Source organism: Anomaloglossus baeobatrachus, chromosome 4 (assembly GCF_048569485.1).
Source record: "Anomaloglossus baeobatrachus isolate aAnoBae1 chromosome 4, aAnoBae1.hap1, whole genome shotgun sequence".
Classification (NCBI taxonomy): Eukaryota; Metazoa; Chordata; class Amphibia; order Anura; family Aromobatidae; genus Anomaloglossus; species Anomaloglossus baeobatrachus.
In genome coordinates, this window is record NC_134356.1 from 24248547 (window position 1) to 24274500 (window position 25954).

The 25954-nt window shown below is 48.0% G+C and overlaps 1 protein-coding gene across 1 annotated transcript; it reads left to right on the plus strand.

The window, feature by feature from the left end:
• Nucleotides 1-85: 85 nt before the first annotated feature.
• Nucleotides 86-25423, plus strand: LOC142302766 (E3 ubiquitin/ISG15 ligase TRIM25-like). Its single transcript, XM_075343877.1, has 2 exons — nucleotides 86-1437; nucleotides 24129-25423. The coding sequence occupies exon 1, from the start codon at nucleotides 244-246 to the stop codon at nucleotides 1354-1356; it is 1113 nt and encodes a 370-aa protein (XP_075199992.1). The 5' UTR covers nucleotides 86-243; the 3' UTR covers nucleotides 1357-1437; nucleotides 24129-25423.
• Nucleotides 25424-25954: the final 531 nt, after the last annotated feature.

The following is a 25954-nucleotide window of genomic DNA, read 5'->3' on the forward strand; positions in this document are numbered from 1 at the left end:
CCTGCTGCTTCCCGACCACAGAACTGCACGGCACAGGTGAGGCCCCGCCCCTTCCGGTGACATCATGATTTCATGAAATCACTTCTCCCCCTCAAAAACTCAACTCCGATCTAGCCTCTACCTTTCCTGCACGCCAAGACCCAGCCGTGCCTGAATAAGCTCGCAGCAGAAAAGATTGTCTCAGCTCCGAGGGGTTCACATTAAGGAGGCGGTTCTCTGTCTTCACTGCACATCACTACAGCCATGGCGTCTGCTGATCTGAGAGACGAGCTGCTCTGCTCCATCTGTCTGAGCTCTTATACAGATCCTGTAATGCTGAGATGTGGACACAAGTTCTGCCGGGTCTGTATTAATCGTGTGCTGGATATACAGGACGAGTCTGGAGTTTATTCCTGTCCTGAATGCAGAGAAAGGTTTCAGGAGCGGCCGGCGCTGATGAGGAACATAGCTCTGCGGAACATAATGGAGAATTTACTCATTACTCAACCAACACAGACGGAAACCGGAGTCTGCTGCACTTACTGTGTGGACTCTCCTGTACCTGCTGTTAGATCCTGTCTACACTGTGAGGCTTCTCTGTGTGAGAAACACCTGAGGGCTCACAGCAAATCACCAGAACACGTCTTATCTGATCCCAGCACTTCTCTGGAGAAAAGGAAATGTTCTGTCCATAAGAAGATCCTGGAATATTACTGCACTGAGGACGCGGCTTGTATCTGTGTGTCCTGCAGTTTGGCTGGAGAACATCGGGGACACCGGGTGGAGATGCTGGATGATGCCTCTGAGAAGAAGAAGACGAAACTGAGAAATGTTCTCCACAAACTGACCACAAAGAGAGCGGAGACTGAGGAAAGAGCCCGGAGTCTGGAGGAGCGCAGGAGAAAAGCTAAAGAAAAAGCAGCTGGAGAAGTCGAGAGAGTCACTGCCCTGTGTACAGACATCAGGAGACGGGTGGACGACCTGGAGAAGAAGGTCCTGAGTGAGATCTCCAGGCAGGAAAAGGAAGAGTCACTGTCACTGTCTGCTCTGATCCATCAGCTGGAGATAAAGAAGGACGAGCTGTCCAGGAAGATGAGGCACATTGAGGAGCTGTGTAACATGACTAATCCACTGACCGTCTTACAGGAACCAGACACCGGGGACTTGTGTGATCCTGAGGAGGAGGGAGGTGATGAGGACACAGGGGGACATGATAAACAACTCCATGATGGAGATGACCTGGATGTGGCTGTGATCTCACACACATTACACACATTATGTGAGGTAATAACAGGTATAAGGAGCGGGATCTATGTGGAGGGTCCTGCCGACATATTACTGGATATAAACACAGCTGATAATAATCTCCTTATATGAGACGACCGGAAAACTGCAACCTGGACAGAAAGGGACCAGAATCGTCCAGAAACAGCAGAGAGATTCCAGAGATATAATCAGGTGATGAGCAGGAGGGGATTTACCTCAGGACGACATTACTGGGATGTGGAGGGCAGTGGATCAGGGGGGTGGAGGGTGGGGATGTGTTACCCCAGTATAGACAGGAGGGGAGATCAGTCATACATTGGGGATAATAACAAGTCCTGGAGTTTGAGGAGATGTGATAATCAGTATAGAGATCCAGTTACCTGACGAGATCTCCAGTGATAGAGTCAGGATCTGTCTGGATTATGAGGCCGGGCAGTTGTCCTTTTATGAGCTGTGTGACCCCATCAGACACTTACACACCTTCACTGCCGCCTTCTCCGAGCCTCTTCATGCTGTATTATATGTATATGGTGGTTCTATAAAGATATTAAGGGGTAAACAGTAACTGGGAGAAATTATCAATATGTAAGATATCTTGGCAGATGCTGGAGACAGAACTAAGCTTTTATAGCTAAATCATTTGAGCAACTGGATGAATAAGATGGTGGGGTACAGGTGGTGACCCCTACATGGCAGCTGTCACCAGGACTAGATGGCATGTGTGTATGATCAGCCGTGCAGGTATATAGTGATTTTATATATATATATATATATATATATATTATATATATATATATATATATATATATATATATATATATATATATATAGTTGCTACTATAATATACTGGTGATTATATACTCTGAGAATAATGCTCATCTATTAACAATTGAAGTTGGTCTATTTTCTTATTGGGAATTTGTTTTCCTGTGTTTTTATGGGTTTAACTACAAGATTTAAAAATTACAATAAAGTACAATGCAGAGAGGTGTCCTGATGTGAATACACTTAAAAGCAGCTAGAAAAATATAAAAAAGGCACAAAAGGTGGCACTGAGGTATGCTATTGAAAGGGTTAAATGGGCCACGGATTGTTGTTTTTTTTCTCTCCTTTCTGCAGGGGTTGCTAGGTGTTTACTTTTATTGCCATATCTAGCCCTCCTGCAGACATTTCCCCACGAGCGTCTTTCTTTCGCTCTTAAAGGGAACCAAACATCAGGATTTTCGTGTATAAGCTGCAGCCAGTGCAGTGCTGGCACTATCATGCACAGTGTGTACATACCATCAGGGGGCAGCTCGGGTGTTTAGTGAGTGAAATCCAACTTTATAAAGTTTGAAATTTCGTGCACTTTTTGATTGACGTGTGCACCTCTCTGTTAATGTCCGGGCGGGTTATGCACGTGTATCCCCGCCGCCTGTTCCTCCCTCTCCTGATGTCCGGGCGGGTTATGCACGTGTTCCCCGCCCCCCCGCGCCGCCTGTTCCTCCCTCCCTCCCTCTGGCTGTATGTAAATTTCTAATCTTCAGAAACATGGCGCCGGAGTGGGCCTCTGCGCATAGCGCTGATCTCCGGCGCCATGTTTCTGAAGCCCGCATTACACAGCTTGGTGTCTGAGAGGGCGGCGCATGCACCCTCGCTCCTTCAGATCCCGTTGTGACCGCGGGAGCGCGCGCGATCACAACAGGACTGCAGAACAGCTGATCGGAGGACGCGATCAGCTGTAGCTACGATGACGTACCACCTCAGGACACCGGGCCAGGACAGTAGCCTGCCAGCGACATCGGGGGTCAGGTGAGGTAAGTTCACAATGGACTCACATGACCCCGTGACGGTAGTGCTGCGAGACCCGGTCACGGTAGTGATATCGGGCGGCACTGTCTTCACTGGGTCAGGTGAATGAAATTACTAGCACCTGTGATGTCATTGCCCCAGCAGGCACGCACACATTATACACACACACACACACTGCTGTGTGTGCGCCCCTGCGTTGACCTGGGCTCACCTTCTGAGTTCCAGGTCACTGCAGGAAAGCACTCACAGCTGTGTGTGTGTGTGTGTGTGTGTGCGTGCGTGTATAATGTGTGCGTGCGTGTATAATATGTGTGCGTGTGTGTATAATGTGTGTGTGTGTATAATGTGCGTGCGTGTATGCGCGTGTATAGTGTGTGTGCGTGTAATGTGTATGTGTGCACATATAATGTGTGTGTATAGTGTGTGTGTGTGTGTGTCTGGTGTGTGTGTGTCTGGTGTGTGTGTGTCTGATGTGTGTGTCTGATGTGTGTGTGTGTGTGTGTATATCTGATGTGTGTGTGTGTGTCTGATGTGTGTGTGTGTCTAGTGTGTGTGTGTGTGTCTAGTGTGTGTGTCTATTGTGTGTGTGTGTATAGTGCGTGTGTGCGCGCGTGCGCCTCTCTGCTGGGGCAATGACGTCACATGTAGAAGTGAGGGGCTGCTCTCACAATCAATGGGGGACTTTTAGTTCTGCATTGAATGTGCCAGGGAGTATGGGATCAACCCCAGATTTGGATTTCGGCGGACCTGGATTATGGATGTCACAGGGAATTAAATTTGAAAAGATAGCATCTATTGTGTTCTAATTTCTATTGTTATGTCTTTTCAAGGTCAACTTTGGAGAACGTCGGGGGACATCTAAATGGATTACGGCGGACCTTTAGCATTTTAATAATTTTGTTAATAAATTGGTCCGACATCCCCGCACACATCCCGACATTACCGCCAACATTCCCGCACAAAACCCAACATTCCTGCACAAAATCCGACATCCCCGCACACATCCCAACATTACCGCCGACATTCCCGCACACATCCTGACATTACCGCCGACATCCCCGCACACATCCCGACATTACCGCACACATCCTGATATTACCCCTGACATCCCCGCACACAACCTGACATTACCGCCAACATCCCCGGACACAACCGTAGCTCTGCTACATGCCGGCTGACAGCCGACACAGACAGAGTCGCGTGATGAGAATGAACTCGGGTGAACTGCACCCGACTTCATTGTCATACCGCGGCTCTGTCTGTGTGTGGCGTCCCGATTATCATCTTCACCGCACACATCCCGACATTACTGCTTACATCCCCGCACACATCCCGACATTACTGCCGACATCCCTGCACACACTGCGACATTCCCGCACACATCCTGACATTACCGCTGACATCCCCGCACACAACCCGACATTACCGCCGACATCCCCGCACACACCCCGACATTACCGCCGACATCCCCGCACACACCTCGACATTACCGCCGACATCCCTGCACACACTGCGACATTACCGCCTACATCCCCGCACACATCCCGACATCCCCGCACACATCCCGACATTACCGCCGTCATCCCCGCACAAAACCCGACATTCCCGCACACATCCTGACATTACCGCCGACATCCCTGCACACAACTCGACATTACCGCCGATATCCCCGCACACAACCCGACATTACCACACACAACCCGACATTACCGCCGACATCCCCACACACATCCCGACATTACCGCCAATATTCCCGCACAAAACCCGACATCCCCGCACACATCCCAACATTACCGCCGACATTCCCGCACACATCCTGACATTACCGCCGACATCCCCGCACACATCCCAACATTACCGCCGACATTCCCGCACATATCCTGACATTACCGCCGACATCCCCGCACACATCCCGACATTACCGCACACATCCTGACATTACCCCTGACATCCCCGCACACAACTCGACATTACCGCCAACATCCCCGGACACAACCGTACCTCTGCTACATGCCAGCTGACAGCCGACACAGACAGAGTCGCGTGATGAGAATGAACTCGGGTGAACTGCACCCGACTTCATTGTCATACCGCGGCTCTGTCTGTGTGTGGCGTCCCGATTATCATCTTCACCGCACACATCCCGACATTACTGCTTACATCCCCGCACACATCCCGACATTACTGCTGACATCCCTGCACACCCCCGACATTACCACCGACATCCCCGCACACACCCCGACATTACCGCCGACATCCCCGCACACACTGCGACATTACCGCCTACATCCCCGCACACATCCCGACATCCCCGCACACATCCCGACATTACCGCCGACATCCCCGCACAAAACCCGACATTCCCGCACACATCCTGACATTACCGCCGACATCCCCGCACACAACCCGACATTACCGCCGACATTACCGCACACAACCCGACATTACCGCCGACATCCCCGCATACATCCCGACATTACCGCCAACATTCCCGCACACATCCCGACGTTACCACCGACATCCCCGCACACATCCCGACAATACCGCACACAACCCGACATTACCGCCGACATCCCCGCATACATCCCGACATTACCGCCAACATTCCCGCACACATCCCGACATTACCGCCGACATCCCCGCACACATCCCGACATTACCGCCGACATCCCCGCACACATCCCGACATTACCGCACACATCATGACATTACCCCCGACATGCCTGCACACAACCCGACATTACCGCCAACATCCCCGCATACATCCCGACATTACCGCCAACATTCCCGCACACATCCCGACATTACCGCCAACATCCCCGCACACATCCTGACATTACCACCGACATCCCCGCACACATCCCGACATTACCACCGACATCCCCGCACATATCCCGTCATCCCCGGACATGTCCCGACACTACAGCCCTCATCATCACCGCACACACACCGGCATTACCTCAGTGACGTCCCGCTGACAGCGCGATTCACTTCAGTTGCTGCGTGGAGCTCACAGGAGTGGCGGTGTTCTACGGCCGCTCCTGTCAGCTTCATGTAGCAGTGCTGGATGCGTCGCAGGACCTCTGGATTACACCGGACCTGGAGGGGTATTTGGGGATTTTAATAAAGTGGTGAAAGAGGGTGTTTTTTTGTCTTTTATTCCAAATAAATGATTTTTTCGGGTGTATGTGTTTATTTACTTTCACTTACAGGTTAATTATGGAAGGTATCTCGGGGAGACGCCTGACATGATTAACGTAGGACTTAGTGGCAGCTATGGGCTGCTGCCATTAACCCCTTACCCCGATTGCCACCGCACCAGGGCAATTCGGGATGAGCCGGGTAAAGTCCCGGGACTGTCGCATGTAATGGATGCGGCAATTCCGGGTGGCTCCTGGCTGATATTGTTAGGCTGGGGGGCTCAGACAACCTTATATAGATACACCAAGGGGTATTAATGCCAAAAAAGCAAAAAGAACCCCCCATAAAATTTAATACTTTATTATATAACTACAAATTTCAAAAGGTGCAAGTAAAACCAGGCTATTCATAGCATACACTTTAGGAGATGGGGCCCCGGGCCAAATTCCCTAGTATCACCCTTCCTGACCGCGGAGGTTGGCACCCTTGTAGATGACGGATTGGCGCCCCCGCTCACCGAGGACTGGCCCTTATGACCCTACACTCAACCTGTAGGTGCTGCTGGTCTAATTAAGGGCCTTACAAAATCCACAGTGATATCATCACATTCATCCAGAATAGTATTCTTTACTCCTCATACCCAGTATATCATACTTTTTTTTTATTGATTGATTTATTCGTTGTAGACCACAATGATCAAACAATGATTAAGATTAAGGACTAGGAGTATGGATAATAATAGGACTAAATAGTCAGTTTTAGGGTTATGGCAACAAATGATCGCCCGATATGGGGGAGAAACGCGTCGAGCAAGGACAATGAGCTGCTGAATGGGGCTAAGTACTGGCCATTTGGCCTTTTCTATCATCGATTGTGATGGACATTTGTTGCTGCATACACATATGGAGAATGGTGATGTTGCCATAACCTTAAAACTGACTATTTAGTCCTATTATTATCCATACTCCTTGTCCTTTATCTTAATCATTGTTTGATCATTGTGGTCTACAACGAATATCAATAAAAAAGTGTATGATATACTGGGTATGAGGGGTAAAGAATACTATTCTGGATGAATGTGATGATATCACTGTGGATTTTGTAAGGCCCTTAATTAGACCAGCAGCATCTACAGGTTGAGTGTAGGGTCATAAGGGCCAGTCCTCGGTGAGCGGGGGCACCAATCCGTCATCTACAAGGGTGCCAACCTCCGCGGTCAGGAAGGGCGATACTAGGGAATTTGGCCCGGGGCCCCATCTCCTAAAGTGTATGCTATGAATAGCCTGTTTTTACTTGCACCTTTTGAAATTTGTATTTATATAATAAAGTATTAAATTTTATGGGGGTTTCTTTTTGGTTTTTAGGCTGGGGGGCTCCCCATAACGTGGCGCTCCCCATCCTGAGAATACCAGCCTTCAGCCGTGTGGCTTTATCTTGGCTGGTATCAAAACTGGGGGGACCGCACGTGGTTTTTTTTAAATTAATTATTTATTTCTTTTACTGCACGATATAGACCCGCCCACCTGCGGCTGTGATTGGTTGCAGTGAGACAGCTGTCACTCAGCGTGGGGGCGTGTCTGACTGCAACCAATCATAGGCACTGGTGGGCGGGGAAAGCAGGGAATACGAGATTGAATAATGAGTGGCCGGCATTTTCAAAAGAGGAAAAGCCGCCGGAGCAGTGTGAATGCCGTGCAGCGCTGTGCTGGTGATCGGGGATCAGTGAGTATGAGAGAGGGGGAGAGACTGACCGACGGACAGAGAGAGGGACAGACAGACAGAGAGACCGACCGACAGAGAGAGACAGACAGAGCGACCAACTGACAGAGAAAGAGACCGACCGACCGACAGACAGAGGGAGATTCACCGACATCCACAGACAGAAATTGACCGACATCACAGAGACTGAAAAGACCTGCGTGTTGCTTGTCAAAAAAGCATGCAGAACGCAACAAAAATGCAGTCCAAGTGCATTTTGGTTGCGTTCTGACCCACATCATTGATTTCAATGGGTGGAGAACGCAGCTACAACGCACAAAAGAAGTGACATGTTGCTTTTTTTTCCGCACCGATTTTGGGCATCCAAAATGCTGCATTTACAAACGCAGCGTGTGCATTGATTTTTCGGCTTTCTGATAGACTTTGCTGGGGAAGCTGAACGCATGCAGTTACGCTGCAGTTCAAACTGCTGCTTTTCCGCGGAAAAAAACGCAACGTGCGCACATAGCCTAAGGGAAAGGGTACAATGAAAGGAGAAAGGTAATGGGAGAGGGTGGTGGAAGATGGGAAGTGAATAGACTGACTAGCTTGGTGGGCTACCTTTATATCAGACACCCAATCAAACATGGATAAAAAATTAAACAAGGGAGCGCATGTGAAGGTTCTGGGAGATAGCGGTGAGGAGAAGAAAAAGAAACTGCTCACCTGATGTGGTTGTGCAGCCCTCGCACAACCACGGTATAAGACGGGAGTGTGGTGTCAGTAGTCTTCTGACCTCTTAGCCCACGATGTCCATCCAGGGAAGCAATTTCCTGAAGAGCTGGTCACATGACAGATCACTGGGCGTCTCTGGTAATCTCACCTCCGTATCAAGCAGCTCTTGCCGTGAACCCACAGGGGGGAAAAATCAGCAGTAAAGTATAGAAGCACGGTCTGATAGAGCGCTAAGGAGGCCACAGTATTGGATTATTTTTTTTAAAAAATGTATTGTTTTCTATCAGCCACAACGCATTTCGATATACACAATATCTTCATCAGGTGGATATCTTGGATGATGATATCCACCTGATGAAGATATTGTGTATATCGAAACGCGTTGTGGCTGATAGAAAACAATACATTTTTTAAAAAAAATAATCTAATACTGTGGCCTCTTTAGCGCTCTATCAGACCGTGCTTCTATACTTTACTACCCAATCAAACATGGCCCATACAGTGCCCATCCCTGTAACACCTCCACATATTAGTACCATCCAATCAGGTCACAGTCTTTTGAGTTGTTCAGGAATGTGCATATGGCTGCTGATGTCAACACTCTCCTGAAGGAGGTCAATTTTTTAAGGGATTAAGACGAGTCTTAACAAACCTGTGGATCCTGTGGATGTGTCCTGTATATAGCAATGGTCTTTCATATCACAAAGCCTGAGGATAGGTTACACTCCATTCAGGTTGGAGACTTGATGGCCATCTCCAGAACAATGGCTTCTATTCCACTTGAACAAGGGATTGTTTACCAATGTACATTTTAATAGGCTATAAACAGGACATTCAATTCATGAACACCCCAGGAGCTGTGCATCTTCCAAGAGGCTAAAGGCCCCTGCTCAATTCACATGAAGATGCAACCTTTATCATGTTGATAGAACAAAGGTCAGATCATCACAGAACACACAATGGCCTCCTGGCCTCACAGTTTATGAAACTCCTCACTGAACTTAGGGTACCTTCACACTTAGCGATGCAGCAGCGATCCGACCAGCGATCTGACCTGGTCAGGATCGCTGCTGCATCGCTACATGGTCGCTGGTGAGCTGTCAAACAGGCAGATCTCACCAGCGACCACTGAACAGCCCCCAGCCAGCAGCGACGTGCAAGCGACGCTGCGCTTGCACGGAGCCGCCGACTGGAAGCTGCGGAGACTGGTAACTAAGGTAAACATTGGGTATGGTTACCCGATGTTTACATTAGTTACCAGCGCTGTGTGCAGAGAGCAGGGAGCCGCGCACACTGAGCACTGGCTCCTTGCTCTCCTAGCTGCTGTACACATCGGGTTAATTAACCCGATGTGTACAGCAGCTACATGTGCAGAGAGCAGGGAGCCGAGCACACTGCTTAGCGCTGGCTCCTTGCTCTCCTAGCTGCTGTACACATCGGGTTAATTAACCCGATGTGTACTGCAGCTACATGTGCAGAGAGCCGGAGCCGGCAGCACAGGCAGCGTGAGAGCTGCGGAGGCTGGTAACTAAGGTAAATATCGGGCAACCACCTTGGTTACCCGATGTTTATCTTGGTTACAGCTTACCGCAGCTGCCAGATGCCGGCTCCTGCTCCCTGCTCGCTTCATTTGTCGCTCTCTCGCTGTCACACACAGCGATCTGTCTGTCACAGCGGGAGAGCGCCTTTGAAGAAAACGAACCAGGGCTGTGTGTAACGAGCAGCGATCTCGCAGCAGGGGCCAGATCGCTGCTCATTGTCACACACAGCGAGATCGCTAATGAGGTCACTGCTGCGTCACAAAAAGCGTGACTCAGCAGCGATCTCGGCAGCGATCTCGCTGTGTGTGAAGCACCCCTTAGCCGATTCCTTTGATGTACAGTCCTGGTAATATTGGTAGCTCATAGATACAATATGGAGTTCAGTGATTCCTTATGATACATACATTGTCCATGTTGGCTTCCAACATACACCGAGAGAGATAGAAGCTCCTTCATTTTATCTAAAAAAAAAAGCCTCCTCTGTTTAAACTGAGGTACACTGACCTAGAGAAAGAGACCGTCTGCTTTTGACTCCCAAACCTTTATGCGTCCGCCAGGACAATATGTAAACTGAAGTCATCCATCTTTGAAATCTGGGGGGGTGCAGCCATACAGTGTCCCACAAAAGTGCAGCATGTGGTTTAAAAATGTGGTTGTGGAAAGGGAGATGAACGCCTGACATTGTATGCGGACGACTTGTTATTGTTCGCTTCTAGTCCGGATTCCTCCATTCCTAGGGCTGTGGAGCTTATTGACCGATTCGGGGAGTTCTCGGGCCTGGCAATAAACTGGTCAAAGTCATACCTCCTCTTTTTGTCCCGGGACAGAGAGGAAATGGCGAACACCCACATATGCAGGATTCCAGTGGTTGATCACTTTAAATACCTGGGGATTATACTGACAAAAAGCCCTTCGGAGATGATAGCAAGAAATATCGCCCCTCTATTATCACATCTCGGGGAGAAATTTAATAGGTGGAGCCAGCTCCCGCTTTCAGTGGCGGGAAGGATTAACCTTCTCAAAATGATAGTACAACCAAAGTGCCTCTACATTACCCAGCATATATTTGTGCAGATCCCCCGCTCCTTCTTTCGGTCCCTGGACTCTTTAATGATTACCTTTGTCTGGGGCGCCTCTAGATCAAAAGTCCAGCTGGCCAAATTACAGAGGCCCAAAGACCTGGGGGGTATGGCCCTTCCAGATCTCTATTTATACTACCTGGCTGGACAACTGAAATATCTGGGTCAATGGACGCTACCTAGGGTGATGGGCTCTCCGGAGGGATTTTTGGCAGAGTTTATGTCGCGGGCGGGGAGGAGGGTGTCAGCACACCGCGCTCACCCCTTCTGCTCGGGTCCGGCAGCTGCTCAGTGGTGGCTCGAGCTGTGGGCCGGATCCCGGGGTTTCTCGAGTGACACTCCTCGCCCGTGAGTTTGTTGGGTGTGGGGATTGTTATAGTTCGTGACGCCACCCACGGTTGTGGTGATTGCACCACCGCTGCTCAGTATGGGGGTCCCGGGGATGGTGATGCGGAGCAGCCAGGTGTTGTGTTGCCCCTCCGTGGGTAGGGGTTGGTGATCCCGGGGCCCGGTGATGAGATGTAAAGTGTAGGGCCTGGAGGGCGCAGGGACGCGGGGGCAGCGCTGTGCCTTGCGGCACTGTGGTACTCACTCAGCCTGACACACGGACACAGTTTGTACGGTAAACCAACGGCTGGTAGGACGGTCCCACAGACGGCTGCACCTGCACTCCCGGTAGGTGACGGTGATGTCTCTCTTCCTTGCACCTGTGTTGACTGATGGTAGCGGTGGATTCCCTCCGGTTACCCGCTCCCCAACTGCAATCTGGGCCGGAGGAGCTCTACACTTTGCCCGCAGGCGCTGGCCCTGAGAAACTGGTGCCGTGGCGGTGGCGGTGTCTCTCCAATACGGGTTGGGCTGTTGCCTTCAATCGGGACTTGGTTGTTGGGGGATCTGCGTCCCCGTCACTGACGGATTTGGCAAATCTGGCGACTCCTAGCCTTTCCGGGGTCCGAGAGGCCCCTGCCCTGGTGCTGACTGTCCTTCGGAACACTGCTCCAGACCACCGGGCACACAGCCAACGGGGTCCTTCCAGGAACTTCCAAACGGTCCCCCTCCAGACAGTCACCGCCGTCGCTGACCTTGCTGATCTGGCCCTCACAAAGCTGGACCCTTCAGGCTTCTTTCTCCTCTGTCACTTCACTTGCTTTCCTCCTTTTTCCACTTCTCTACTTTCACTTTCCTGTTGACTTTTGCCTGTCTAGACTACTCCTCCACTCCTTCCACTTCCTCCTCCCTGACTAGACTGCACTCAAGCCCTGCCTGGGCTACTCTGCCTGGTTACTTCCTGCCTCCAGAGCTGTGAGCTCCTTGGTGGGCGGAGCCAACCGCCTGGCCCACCCCCTGGTGTGCATCATCAGACTCCTGGAGGAAGGCAACAAGAATTTCTGGTTAGCTGTGATGTGCCTACCTGGAGTGTGGGGTGTGGTGGTGGTGTGACCTGTGTCCCCTGGCTTGCCCAGGGCGACACATTTACGGGTGTGGATCTCCTATGGCTCCTACTGACTGATTACAAGAGAGCCCGTGAGGGTCGTGTGCTCCCGATACACAAACTGGGGGCCAGGGTCTGGAAGGAGGCTAAAGCCATCTTTGGATTCCATGATGTACCAATTGAGACCCCCTTGTGGGGTAACCTAGACCTTCCGCATTTTTGTGGGCTGCCGGGCTTTGGTGAATGGAGGAATCGCGGAGTGGTTTCCCTGGGCTCAATTGTCCGTGATGGTGAACTCCGCCCTTTAGCGCAACTGCGAGCGGAATTCGAATTGCCGGAATCCCATGGGTTTCAGTACCTCCAGATCAGGCACGCCTTTCGGGCTCAGTTGTCTGGTCGTGGGGTTAGATTCTCTTCCTTCCCAATCATCGGAATCATTAGATCACAAGGCCCTGGTGGTTTTATCTCCAAACTATACTCTTCTCTCATTCGGGCCAAAGCCATGAATAACCCTCTTTCTGTCCGGGATAGGTGGAGAGCCAGGATTCCTGAAATAGATGATGTAGTTTGGGACGACATCGTCGAATCCCACACTTTGGTCTCTCCTGCAATTAATAACAGACTGATCCAATTATACATAATTCACCAGAGCTATATCACCCCCCAGAGACTGAAAAAGATGAACAACTCGGCGGGGGAAGGTTGTCCGAGGTGTGGGAGAGACGGTGCGGACTTCTGGCACATGATATGGGAATGCCGGATCATTCACTCTTATTGGGGTGAGGTTATAGCGGTTCTTTGCTCCATACTTGAACAGCCGGTTCCTATGAGCCCGATTTTGTGCTTATTTGGTGTGGTAGATGTACACTCTTGGTCCCAAGATGAGAACCTATTATTAAAAAAGGTCCTTTTTTTGGCCCGTAAGGGTATCATACTAAATTGGATGAGTGTACGTCCCCCATCCAGGGCTTCTTGGATTGCACTGGTAAATGCTATAATACCACTAGAACAATTTGTATTCGAGTCAAGAGGTTCCTTAAATAAATTTGACAAAATCTGGGGCAGATGGCTGGGTTCGCCCTTGACTGGGGGCTCACCCGGTTCCCTGGCTAATAATCTACAAACACTGTTGTCGCCGCAATAATTTTGTTATCATATTGGTGATATGGAAGGAGAATTCTATGGATTATGAAGTTATGTATCTGCAGTGTGACGTGGTCCCCATCACCTAGTTTGCATACTCCTTGTCAATATGAGTTCTTTACCACATGTTAGATATAACTTGTGAACAGATACATCTGAAGTATTTATTGTTTCAATGCCAACCTACAAGAACAGAAAGTGGATCTGATTATGGTTGTTTTATCACTCTAGATATTAATCGATATTTCCCATATCCTGACTGTACAAACTGTTGATTTGATTTCTGATGTAATGCCATACTTAACCTTCAATAAAACGAGTTTAAAAAAAAAATAAAAATGTGGTTGTGAATCTATCACACATCTCACTTCATTTTATTAGGAGAGATCCAACTTCCACATTAGTTTTGTCTGTATATTGTATAGATGTATTTTGACTGTTGTAATCAAAAGAGTTGTGTAAGATATGAAAAACATAGTGGTCTTTTTCCAAAATCAGCGCCACTCTTCTCAAATGGCTGTGACTGGTATTGCAATGGGGTTGCACAGATGGAGGTAAGGTCAGGGCCGTATTTACCATTAGGCACCCGTGGTCCCGTGCCTGGGGCGGCAGGATGCGGGGGGCGGCACCTTCTAGCTGTAAAAAAAAATAAATTTTTTTTTACACATCCATTAAATTCGCTGTATTTTCGGAGGAGGGAGGGGGGAGAGGCGCACCTCCATTTATTTGTATCCGCGTCAATTAAGACGTGAATGCAGACAAACTGCGGCGGCAGGGCACAGAGAGCTGGTTGACCTCGGAACTGCCGGCGCCTGCACTTCCGGGGTCACAGGCACTCCAATCAGCTCCTTCCTCTGTGCTGCATCCAATGCTGTGTGGACGTCACATGCAGAGCTCACAGCAGGACGCCGTAGAGGACGCCGCGATGGAAGCCGGTGTCAGAAGAGGATACTCACATGAGCCAGGAACTTTGTAATGTGCACATAGCGTTTTGCAGATTTAGAGATGGTATCCCTCCCTTCACAAGGTGGGTACTTGCACAAATTGCTCCTTCAAACAGAAGCCAGATTAATTATTAAGTATAAAGCCCAAGGAGCCCTTGGATTAAATGATAAGGTGGATATGTCAGAATTTCTATAAAAAATGCATATATTATATATATATATATATATATATATATATATATATATATATATATATATATATATATACATACACAGTGCCTACAAGTAGTATTCAACCCCCTGCAGATTTAGCAGGTTTACACATTCGGAATTAACTTGGCATTGTGACATTTGGACTGTAGATCAGCCTGGAAGTGTGAAATGCACTGCAGCAAAAAAGAATGTTATTTCTTTTTTTTTTTTTTTTTTTTTAAAATTGAGAAAAATTTATTCAGAGGGTCATTTATTATTCAACCCCTCAAACCACCAGAATTCTGTTTGGTTCCCCTAAAGTATTAAGAAGTATTTCAGGCACAAAGAACAATGAGCTTCACATGTTTGGATTAATTATCTCTTTTTCCAGCCTTTTCTGACTAATTAAGACCCTCCCCAAACTTGTGAACAGCACTCATACATGGTCAACATGGGAAAGACAAAGGAGCATTCCAAGGCCATCAGAGACAAGATCGTGGAGGGTCACAAGGCTGGCAAGGGGTACAATACCCTTTCCAAGGAGTTGGGCCTACCTGTCTCCACTGTTGGGAGCATCATCCGGAAGTGGAAGGCTTATGGAACTACTGTTAGCCTTCTACAGCCTGGACAGCCTTTGAAAGTTTCCTCCCGTGCCGAGGCCAGGCTTGACCGAAGAGTCAAGGCTAACCCAAGGACAACAAGGAAGGAGCTCCGGGAAGATCTCATGGCAGTGGGGACATTGGTTTCAGTCAATACCATAAGTAACGTACTCCACCGCAATGGTCTCCGTTCCAGACGAGCCCGTAAGGTACCTTTACTTTCAAAGCGTCATGTCAAGGCTCGTCTACAGTTTGCTCATGATCACTTGGAGGACTCTGAGACAGACTGGTTCAAGGTTCTCTGGTCTGATGAGACCAAGATCGGGTTCTTTGGTGCCAACTACACACGTGACGTTTGGAGACTGGATGGCACTGCATACGACCCCAAGAATACCATCCCTACAGTCAAGCATGGTGGTGGCAGCATCATGCTGTGGGGCTGTTTCTCAGCCAAGGGGCCTGGCCATCTGGTCCGCATCCATGGGAAGATGGATAGCACGGCCTACCTGGAGATTTTGGCCAAGAACCTCCGCTCCTCCAACAAGGATCTTAAGATGGGTCGTCATTTCATCTTCCAACAAGACAACGACCCAAAGCACACAGCCAAGAAAACCAAGGCCTGGTTCAAGAGGGAAAAAATCAAGGTGTTGCAGTGGCCTAGTCAGTCTCCTGACCTTAACCCAATTGAAAACTTGTAGAAGGAGCTCAAGATTAAAGTCCACATGAGACACCCAAAGAACCTAGATAACTTGGAGAAGATCTGCATGGAGGAGTGGGCCAAGATAACTCCAGAGACCTGTGCCGGCCTGATCAGGTCTTATAAAAGACGATTATTAGTTGTAATTGCAAATGTGAGGAAAGAGTTAACCTTTTTCACTGACTTAGAAAATAATAGAAATTCTTTCTCCCTGGCAAGACCAAACCAGACTTATTTGCGTAATAAACTGTGAGACCAACCTCAAGGACGCAGAATATTTTGACTTAGAGACGACTGAAAAACATCTTGTTATGGGAGTATAAGTCATTATATTAATTTCTCTTGCTGGGAATATGCAATCCACGCCTTAATGAATGTAGATTAATGAATATGTATGTTGCATAGTTACGCCCTAATCAACTTTGTATAACTTTGTAATGTAAACAATACCAATACACTTTCTATTCGGAGCCGCACATCTCCAGTCTTATGTGTATAACGGCGTCCGCTTGTTTTCATTGAGACGGAGTAGCAGAGGGGGGGTCACCGGTACCCTCTCTGCATTCGGACATCGCTGGCAACAGCTGTGACCGTTAGGTCAACCTAACATTATCTGGCGCCCGAAAAGCAGGGACCCGTGTTTGTAATCCCAGGACGCAGTGGATTGTCTTGCCAAGCCGAGGAGGAGGTGACCAGACGTGGGGACCAGAAACACCTGGCCAGGTAAGAGTTGAACCTTATTCTTCTCTTTATGCTCCCCACATCTGATCTCCCCTCTCCTCAACGCGCAAAATGGTACACTGTGAGTAGATACTGGGTTATTGGCGGGTTTCTACTGAACTCTGAGAGAGCCTTGCCAGCTGATGTTTTCTGTGCCTTGTTTGGTTGTTTGCTTGTTTCTCTGTGTTTCTCTGCCTCTCTGTGTGTCGCGGGTCTGCTCTCCTGTGCTTTGCTTCTGTGCTGTTGTCTTTGCTGGTTGTCATAGATCCCATACATCAGTAAGTGTTGAAAGGGAATAGTGTACCTGCTCTGTCCAATGGATGATATTCACTGCCCTAGTGTTAGTGGGAATAGCCCTGTTTGCCAATGCCATCTGATATAGAGTGTACCTTTGGTACAAGAAGGGTAACCCAGCGCCATTCAACATTCTCAGCCCCCTCTGAAGTTAGGACACCACCTTTTAGTAGGAATATAAAAGGAGTTAGTCTCTGAGTATCTCCAGGAAAGGTGGTTCTAGACCTTACCTTAGGTAGGAATACAAAAGGAGTTAGGCTATGTGCACACGGTGCGTTTTTCTCGGCGTTTTTGCGCGTTTTTCGGGTGCGTTTTTGGCCTCAGAACTGCATGACTTTGCTTCCCCAGCAAAGTCTATGAGTTTTCATTTTTGCTGTCCCCACACAGCGTTTTTTTTCAGCTGCGTTTTTGTGGTGACCACAAAAACGCAGCATGTCAATTATTCCCGCGTTTTTCACTGCGCTTTTCATCCATTGAGTTCAATGGGATGTTGAAAGACGCAATGAGAAACGCAAATAGCTGCGTTTTGGTGCGTTTCTAAGACCAAAAACGCAGCTATAAGCGCAGGAGGTGGGTAGTAAAGTGACGTGTACAGGAAGAGGATTCCTTCTGTCAGTATAGACAGAAGCATGAATCCTCCCGGTACCGTCACCGCTGCGTCCACCTCCCGTCCTGTGCATGTATGCTGCCGTGCGGCGCCATGTCTGGGCGGGAGGTGGAAGCGGCTGTGAAAACAAAAGTTAACAGTAGAATAAAAAAAAAAAAAAGTTATACTCACCTGTCTGCAGCCTCGCGGTGCCATGCCCGCTCCCAGCTCCTGTCACGGTATCGCCGCTCCCGCTCCGGCTGTGTGCAGTCTCCCCGGGGCAGGACCTTGCTTGCAGGACCTGGCGATGGATCACCTGATGCAGTCACCTGACGCATCAGCTGATCGAGTCTCGGGCTGACGCGGGCGCCCGGCCGGTATCAGCGGATGCGTCAGGAGACTTCATCCCTGATTACCGGCAGCTGCTGCAGCGATCGGACGGGATCAGACTCCCGCCCCATCGCTCCGGGAGCTGCCGGTAATTCAGCACATAAGTGAGTATTATTTTTTTTTTTTTTTTTCTACTGATGCATCTGCTGATTGTATAATCGGCTTTTATACAATCAGCTGATGTATGATGGGATTCAGGCCCTAGAACCTGACACATCATCTGATCGCTTTGCCTTCCAGCAAACCGATCAGATGATATTGGATCCTGATTGGACGGCGCGGGACCCTAACCCAGGATTACTGCGGAGGGGGGTTTATTTCAATAAAGATGGAGTCACTAATTGTGTTGTGTTTTATTTCTAATAAAAATATTTTTCTGTGTTGTGTTTTTTTTTTATCTTTACTAGAAATTCATGGTGGCCATGTCTAATATTGGCGTGACACCATGAATTTCGGGCTTAGGGCTAGCTGATAATATACAGCTAGCCCTAACTCCATTATTACCTGGCTAGCCACCCGGCATCAGGGCAGCCGGAAGAGTTGGATACAGCGCCAGAAGATGGCGCTTCTATGAAAGCGCCATTTTCTGGGGTGGCTGCGGGACTGCAATTCACAGCGGGGGTGCCCAGAAAGCATGGGCACCCTGCACTGTGGATTCCAATCCCCAGCTGCCTAGTTGTACCCGGCTGGACTCAAAAATGGGGCGAAGCTCACGTCATTTTTTTTTTTAAATTATTTCATGAAATTCATGAAATAATTTAAAAAAAAAGGGCTTCCCTATATTTTTGGTTCCCAGCCGGGTACAAATAGGCAGCTGGGGGTTGGGGGCAGCCCGTACCTGCCTGCTGTACCCGGCTAGCATACAAAAATATGGCGAAGCCCACGTCATTTTTTTTTTTGGGGGGGCAAAGAAATCCTGCATACAGTCCTGGAAGGAGGATGCTGAGCCTTGTAGTTCGACAGCTGCTGTCCTGCATACACTATTGGATCGAGGATGCTGAGCCTTGTAGTTCTGCAGCTGTCTGCTCTTCTGCATACACTAGTGGAGAATGAAGAACACATTGAAGAAGGAAATGACATCAGACCTTTTTTTTTTTTGTTCACTGATAAAAAACGCATAAGGACGCAGTGAGCAAAAACGCAGCAAAACGCAGCAAAAAAACGCACCAAATCGCGGCAAAACGCGTGCGTTTTTTGCCGCGTTTTTTCGACGCAGGTGCGTTTTTGTGCGTTTTTAGCGGCCAAAAACGCACAAAAACGCAGCGTCAAAAAAACGCAGCGTGTGCACATAGCCTTAGTCTCTGAGTATCTCCAGGATAGGTAGGTTTAGTCCAAAGGACGTTCAAGGGTCTAAAAGCTGAAGAAGAGAGAGGAAGAAGAATGGGGCAAGGAATATCAAAAGACAGAAGAGCTGGATGCACCCTGCAACATCTCATTACGTGTTATCATGGCAAAAGAACAGCCAGTCAGTCCAAGGAAGTTTTTAAGACATTTGGATTGAAGGGGAAGGATCAATTGGACCCCAACAAATGGGACACAATAAGAGCTACTAGAGCAGGAGTAATAGTAGATAAATCATGGACTAAACTAGTCAGAACTCTTTCTGACATGGCAAAAACAGCCCACGATCAAGGTTGGATATACCATGAAGAATCAGACACATGGTTTCCATACTTTAGCATTATCAGAGTGCAAACTGTTTTTTTGTATTTTATGTCATGTTCAGTTATGCACCTGTTCACACGTCAGGTTGAGGAGTGCAGTCAGTCTTTTTTGTCTATATGAAGAGGGTCATACCTTCTGACCGTGCACCCTTCCCCCAGTTGCCACAGGTAATCTTATCCTATATAGCAGGTTCCTACTTGCCCATACACAGGAGGTTTTTAACCTAGAGAGAGGCTTCAGCATAGCGTCAGGGACCCAGTTACGAGATATGCCGTGAAGGGGCAACTGGGCAGATATACAAATGGCCATTTATATATGCTAAATATCTCATTTTTCTCAGATTTTCCTTAGCAGTAATGCAGGTCCATGTTCACATATTCATGGTTTCCATACTTTAGCATTATCAGAGTGCAAACTGTTTTTTTGTATTTTATGTCATGTTCAGTTATGCACCTGTTCACACGTCAGGTTGAGGAGTGCAGTCAGTCTTTTTTGTCTACATGGGAAGAAGCTGGGAAGAAGGCTAATAAGGATCAACAGCAGCTTCCTCCGTACCTGTCAGCTACTCCTGGAACAGCTCCAAAAATAACAGGATCCCCGGGATGTACCTGCACAAACTGTGGCCAACAAAATCCGGACTGGAGTGAAACATGCCTAGCCTGTGGAGCCCCACAGCACAAGCTACAAGCCACAGCACCAGTGCCTCTTTATCCCGTAGTGGAAAGAGTCCTGATAAGACCACCTGTTAATCCACAAAACCCAGATGCTCCCAGAGATGCAGTTCCTCGTACGTATGATGACTACGTACCCTGGACTCCAGCCGAGCAGATGGCTTTCCTGCAAAATGCTCCAGACCCGACTAGAAACCCAGTCAGTTTTTCACGTTACCTGAACCAAATACAGGTCTCCTACAGAAGCACTTGGTTGGACATGGAAGGTTTGTGTAGAGTTGAAATGTCTCCCGAACTGTATGCCAAACTCACTGCCCACCTGACAGGACATGTTCCGGACAATACCCGTAATGTGGAATCGGGCCAAGATTTCATGATAAGACTCAATCTCTTCTGCGCCCAGGAGCAAAGAACTAAGGGCACAATGGGACCAGTGCATCAAGGTCCTGTGGAGACTGTCAGCTCATTTTACTACAGATTGATGCAGTCATTCGCAGATGAAGGGCTGGACTTACAAGCAGGTGCAATACGTCGCCTGATGGTAAGATCCTTCATGGATGGAATACATGCACCTCTGGCAGAATGATTGAAAGCGTGCTGCCCAGAATGGAGAAACATGGAAGACATAGATCTTCTAGTCAACAAAGCAAGTGGCTTAGAAACCGACGCAAAGGATAAAAGGAGCAACAAGAAAGTTGTCATAGCAGCAGTGGACGGTCAGCCAGAAGGTACAAGAAGGAAGGCACCGACCTGCTACTATTGTGGGAGTCAGAGGAGATGTGATCAGAGACTGTAGAAAGAAGAAGAGGGACACTCAAAACCAACCCAAGAGTCAGGAGGAGAAGACTGCCTGACTTGCGGCAGCACGGGATAGGGATGCCAGAGGTCCATTTATACGCGTCCCCCTTCACATTGGCAACAAGGAAATAAGAGCTTTGGTGGACTCAGGAGCCTCACGCTCCTGAACCCCAGGAACCTAGTGCCTGAAGGATCCATCTCATCTGAAGCTACTGTAGTATCCGGATTTGATGGACAAGCCCAGATAATCCCAATAACACATCCACTGAAGGTGAAACTGGGACCACACATGTTCGTGTCTAAATTCTTAGTGTCCCCCCTGGGTGGAGATGCCCTAGTGGGAGAAGATCTACTATCAAGACTACAAGCTCAGATTGTCTACAATGAAGATGGATCTGCTATCCTGCAAATTCCAGAAGATATCCCAGAAGAAGTCCTGTGCACCCTCCAGATGATAGAAGATCAACCAGAATCTGAAGTTACACATGAAGTAAACACGGACCCAATACTTCTACAAGTTCCTGCAAAACTCTGGTCCACATCAAAAACTGACCTCGGCACACTACCCGTGCCCACAGTAAAAGTTTCAGTCAAGCCTGGAATTGCGCCACCGCAGCTGAGACAATCCCCCCTCCCGCTACCTCTCGCAGTACATCTACCAGTACGTGGATGATTTACTACTGTGCTGCCCTAGTGAAGAGGAATGTAAAACGGCTTCAATAAGCCTTCTTACCTTTCTGGCAGAAGTAGGATGCAAAGCAAGCAGAGATAAATGCAGACGGTGGATTCCCAATGTGTCACTACTCATGCAACCGCTGTATCATTGCACAAAGAATGTTCCTTTCTCCCTTACAGAAGAAGCTCGACAAAACTTTCAAAAGCTCAAGGAACTAGTGATTGATGCACCTGCTCTGGCACTACCAAACTATGATCTCACCTTTAATCTGTTTGTATCAGAGCTTCAAGGATTTGCCATAGGAGTACTCACCCAGAAGACGGACAAACATCACATAATCGGGTACTACTCCTCTCAACTTGACAACGTCACAAAAGCAGCACCAACCTGTGTCCGTGCTGTTACAGCAGTTTCAAACATACTGAAGAAAGCATCTGAAATCTCACTCGATTTCCCGACTACCATCCTTACTAGCCATTACATCTATGCTGTTCTCAATCAAGTGCAGTTGAAACACCTCTCCATGGCAAGACAAGTCAGACTCCAGTGCACGCTGTTGCTACCCCCAAACATCTCATTTGCTCGAGTTACAAGTCTAAACCTTGCTGATCTGCTGATCTTTACAAGTTTAGGAGGGGGGACAGAAGAGAGGACAGAAGAGAGTGACAAACGTACCAGCGCACCATTTGATCATGATTGTCAGGAACTCATTGAACATGAGGCAAAGCCCCTGCACAATATACAGGCAACACCACTTACAAATCCAGACTTTGAACTTTTTGTGGATGGTAGCAGATACGCTGATGAAGCAGGCAAGTTCCACACCGGATTTGCAGTAGTGACTCTATATGCAGTCCTAGCCAAACAACCGCTACCTCCACGCATATCTGCTCAAGAAGCAGAACTTCTTGCTCTCATCTGGGCAATTGAGTTTCTGGAAGAACAAACAGCGAACATCTACACGGACTCAGCCTATGCACACGGCATTGTGCACGATTTTGGCACTATCTGGCAGACTAGAGGATTCCTTACAGCAACAGGAAATCCCATCAGGCATGGAGCCTCAGTGAAGAAACTAATGGAAGTAGCCTTGATACCAAAACAGCTAGCAATCATAAAGGTTGCTGCCCACACCAAGGCTCAAACACCCGAGGCAAGGGGAAATCGCTTGGCCGATCAAACAGCAAAACAAGCCGCCTTACTCCCTTTGAAGGAGACGGAAACAGTGTCAACGACGGAGGAAGAAATGCAGAACCTCTTTGAGACACAAGAAAACGCCTCTGAGGAAGAAAAGGCCGGATGGCGGGCCAAGGGGGCAGAAAAGGTGGAGGGGATTTGGCGCCTAAACGGACTTCCCGTCCTGCCACGCAGTTGGTTCCCTGCCATTTTCCAAGTACTCCACTATCCCACACACGGTAGCACAAACTCAATCATGAACCAGATGCAACCATATTGGGTAGCCCCCGGCTTCAGACAATACGCCTCCCAGAGAATAAAAGCTCGTCACATCTGTCAACAACATAATCCAGGCCAGCTAACTAAAACCCCGCAAAGACACATGCCAAAGACGTTTGCCCCATTTCAAAGAGTACAAATATACGAGTTTGTACTTGTCTGTGTAGACCTCTTCTCAGGATGGCCAGAGGCCTATCCTGTAAGCTCAGCCACGGCCCGAATTACAGCAAAAAAAAAAATTGGCCTGTGAGCTGGTGCCTCGGTTTGGACTCCCTGAAGTCATAGAGTCAGACCGAGGTACTCATTTCACTGGACAAGTTTTCCAGAACACCTGTGCCCTGTTAGGCATTCAGTCAGCCTTACACATGCCTTACCACCCACAGTCATCAGGGAAAGTGGAAAGGTTAAATGGAACTCTAAAGCTCAAACTAGCCAAGGCAGTGGAGGAGACTGGTAGACCATGGACAGAATGTCTCCCCATAGCTCTTTACTCTGTAAGGACTACCCCGCAGGGAAAGCACAGGCTCTCACCCTTTGAAATACTCTTTGGTAGTGCACCCAGATTAGGATGCTACTTCCCGCAGGAGTTACACCTGCAATGTGATAGCCTAACGTCTTATGTTGTTTCCCTGCAGAAGAGACTAACTGAAACCCACCAAAGGGTCTACTCTTCTCTACCTGATCCTGATGCCATTCCAGGAACCCACTCTCTAAAGCCTGGTGACCGGGTCTACCTAAAGAAGCACGTGAGAAAGACCCTTGAGCCACGATTCGAAGGGCCTTTGACTGTCCAGCTGACCACTCCAACCTCCGTCAAACTTGAGGGGAGATCGACATGGGTCCATGCCAGCCACTGCAAGAAGGCCTAATACTGCTGATAAGTATTTCTATGTGTACTCCCTTTTTGGGGCCTTCTACACCACGGCAGAATTCATTTGAGACCCATCATGAAGTGTTAGCTGAAAAACTTGAGATCACAGACTGCTGGATATGTACACACACACCTGTGACAGCCTCTTCCATGCCATACTTAGCCATACCAGTCCCAATAAACAAAGTGTTTCAATGGGGAGGCTGTTACAACAGATTATCAGTGTTCCAAGTGTTACTCTGTTTACTAGTTGCTTATGTAGTGTTCAAGTTGCTAATGGCTTTGTTTTCCCGCTGCTTGAAACAATGTAGATACAATGATTATTCAGCATCTGTATGAAATCACTAATATGCCTTTTTTCTCTTCTCTACTCTTTCCTCTAGAAATCACCTTGGCGTATCATGATGAGACTCCTATCGAGAGGCATGCAGGCAGTCCTGGGTGACGGATGTGAGACGACACTCCCTGAGCAAACCCGCGGCTCAGAAAGTATCTGGAGGCTAGCCTGCTCTCTCTATAGTCCACAGCTTCTCGATGGCCCCCTGTCCATCAATCACGCCAATAGGGGGGATTGTGAGGAAAGAGTTAACCTTTTTCACTGACTTTGAAAATAATAGAAATTCTTTCTCCCTGGCAAGACCGAACCAGACTTATTTGCGTAATAAACTGTGAGACCAACCTCAAGGACGCAGAATGTTTTGACTTAGAGACGACTGAAAAACATCTTGTTATGGGAGTATAAGTCATTATATTAATTTCTCTTGCTGGGAATATGCAATCCACGCCTTAATGAATGTAGATTAATGAATATGTATGTTGCATAGTTACGCCCTAATCAACTTTGTATAACTTTGTAATGTAAACAATACCAATACACTTTCTATTCGGAGCCGCACATCTCCAGTCTTATGTGTATAACGGCGTCCGCTTGTTTTCATTGAGACGGAGTAGCAGAGGGGGGGGTCACCGGTACCCTCTCTGCATTCGGACATCGCTGGCAACAGCTGTGACCTTTAGGTCAACCTAACACAAACAAGGGTTATTCCACAAAATATTAAACCTAGGGGTTGAATAATAATTGACCCACACTTTTATGTTGAAAATTTATTAAAATTTAACTGAGCAACATAACTTGTTGGTTTGTAAGATTTATGCATCTGTTAATAAATCCTGCTCTTGTTTGAAGTTTGCAGGCTCTAACTTATTTGCATTTTATCAAACCTGCTAAAACTGCAGGGGGTTGAATACTACTTGTAGGCACTGTATATATATATATATATATATATATATATATATATATATATTATATATTTCTATGTATCCTGTTTACAGGTATTTTGTACATTGTTTTTGCATGATGGTATTTTAATTGTTAGATGGCACATTGATGTTTGTATCATGCAGCACATGCATTTTAAATTTGCATTCTTCCCCTGTTTTTAATTGACAGTGACGTAGACCTCACACAGCCCTATCATAAGGCGACGGTTTATGCCTGTCAATATGGACCCGAGGAAGCGTATCCATACGCGAAACGTCCGTCAACGGTGAGGGGGCCTGCTGAGAGCTCTACTCCTGCCTTTTTATTGC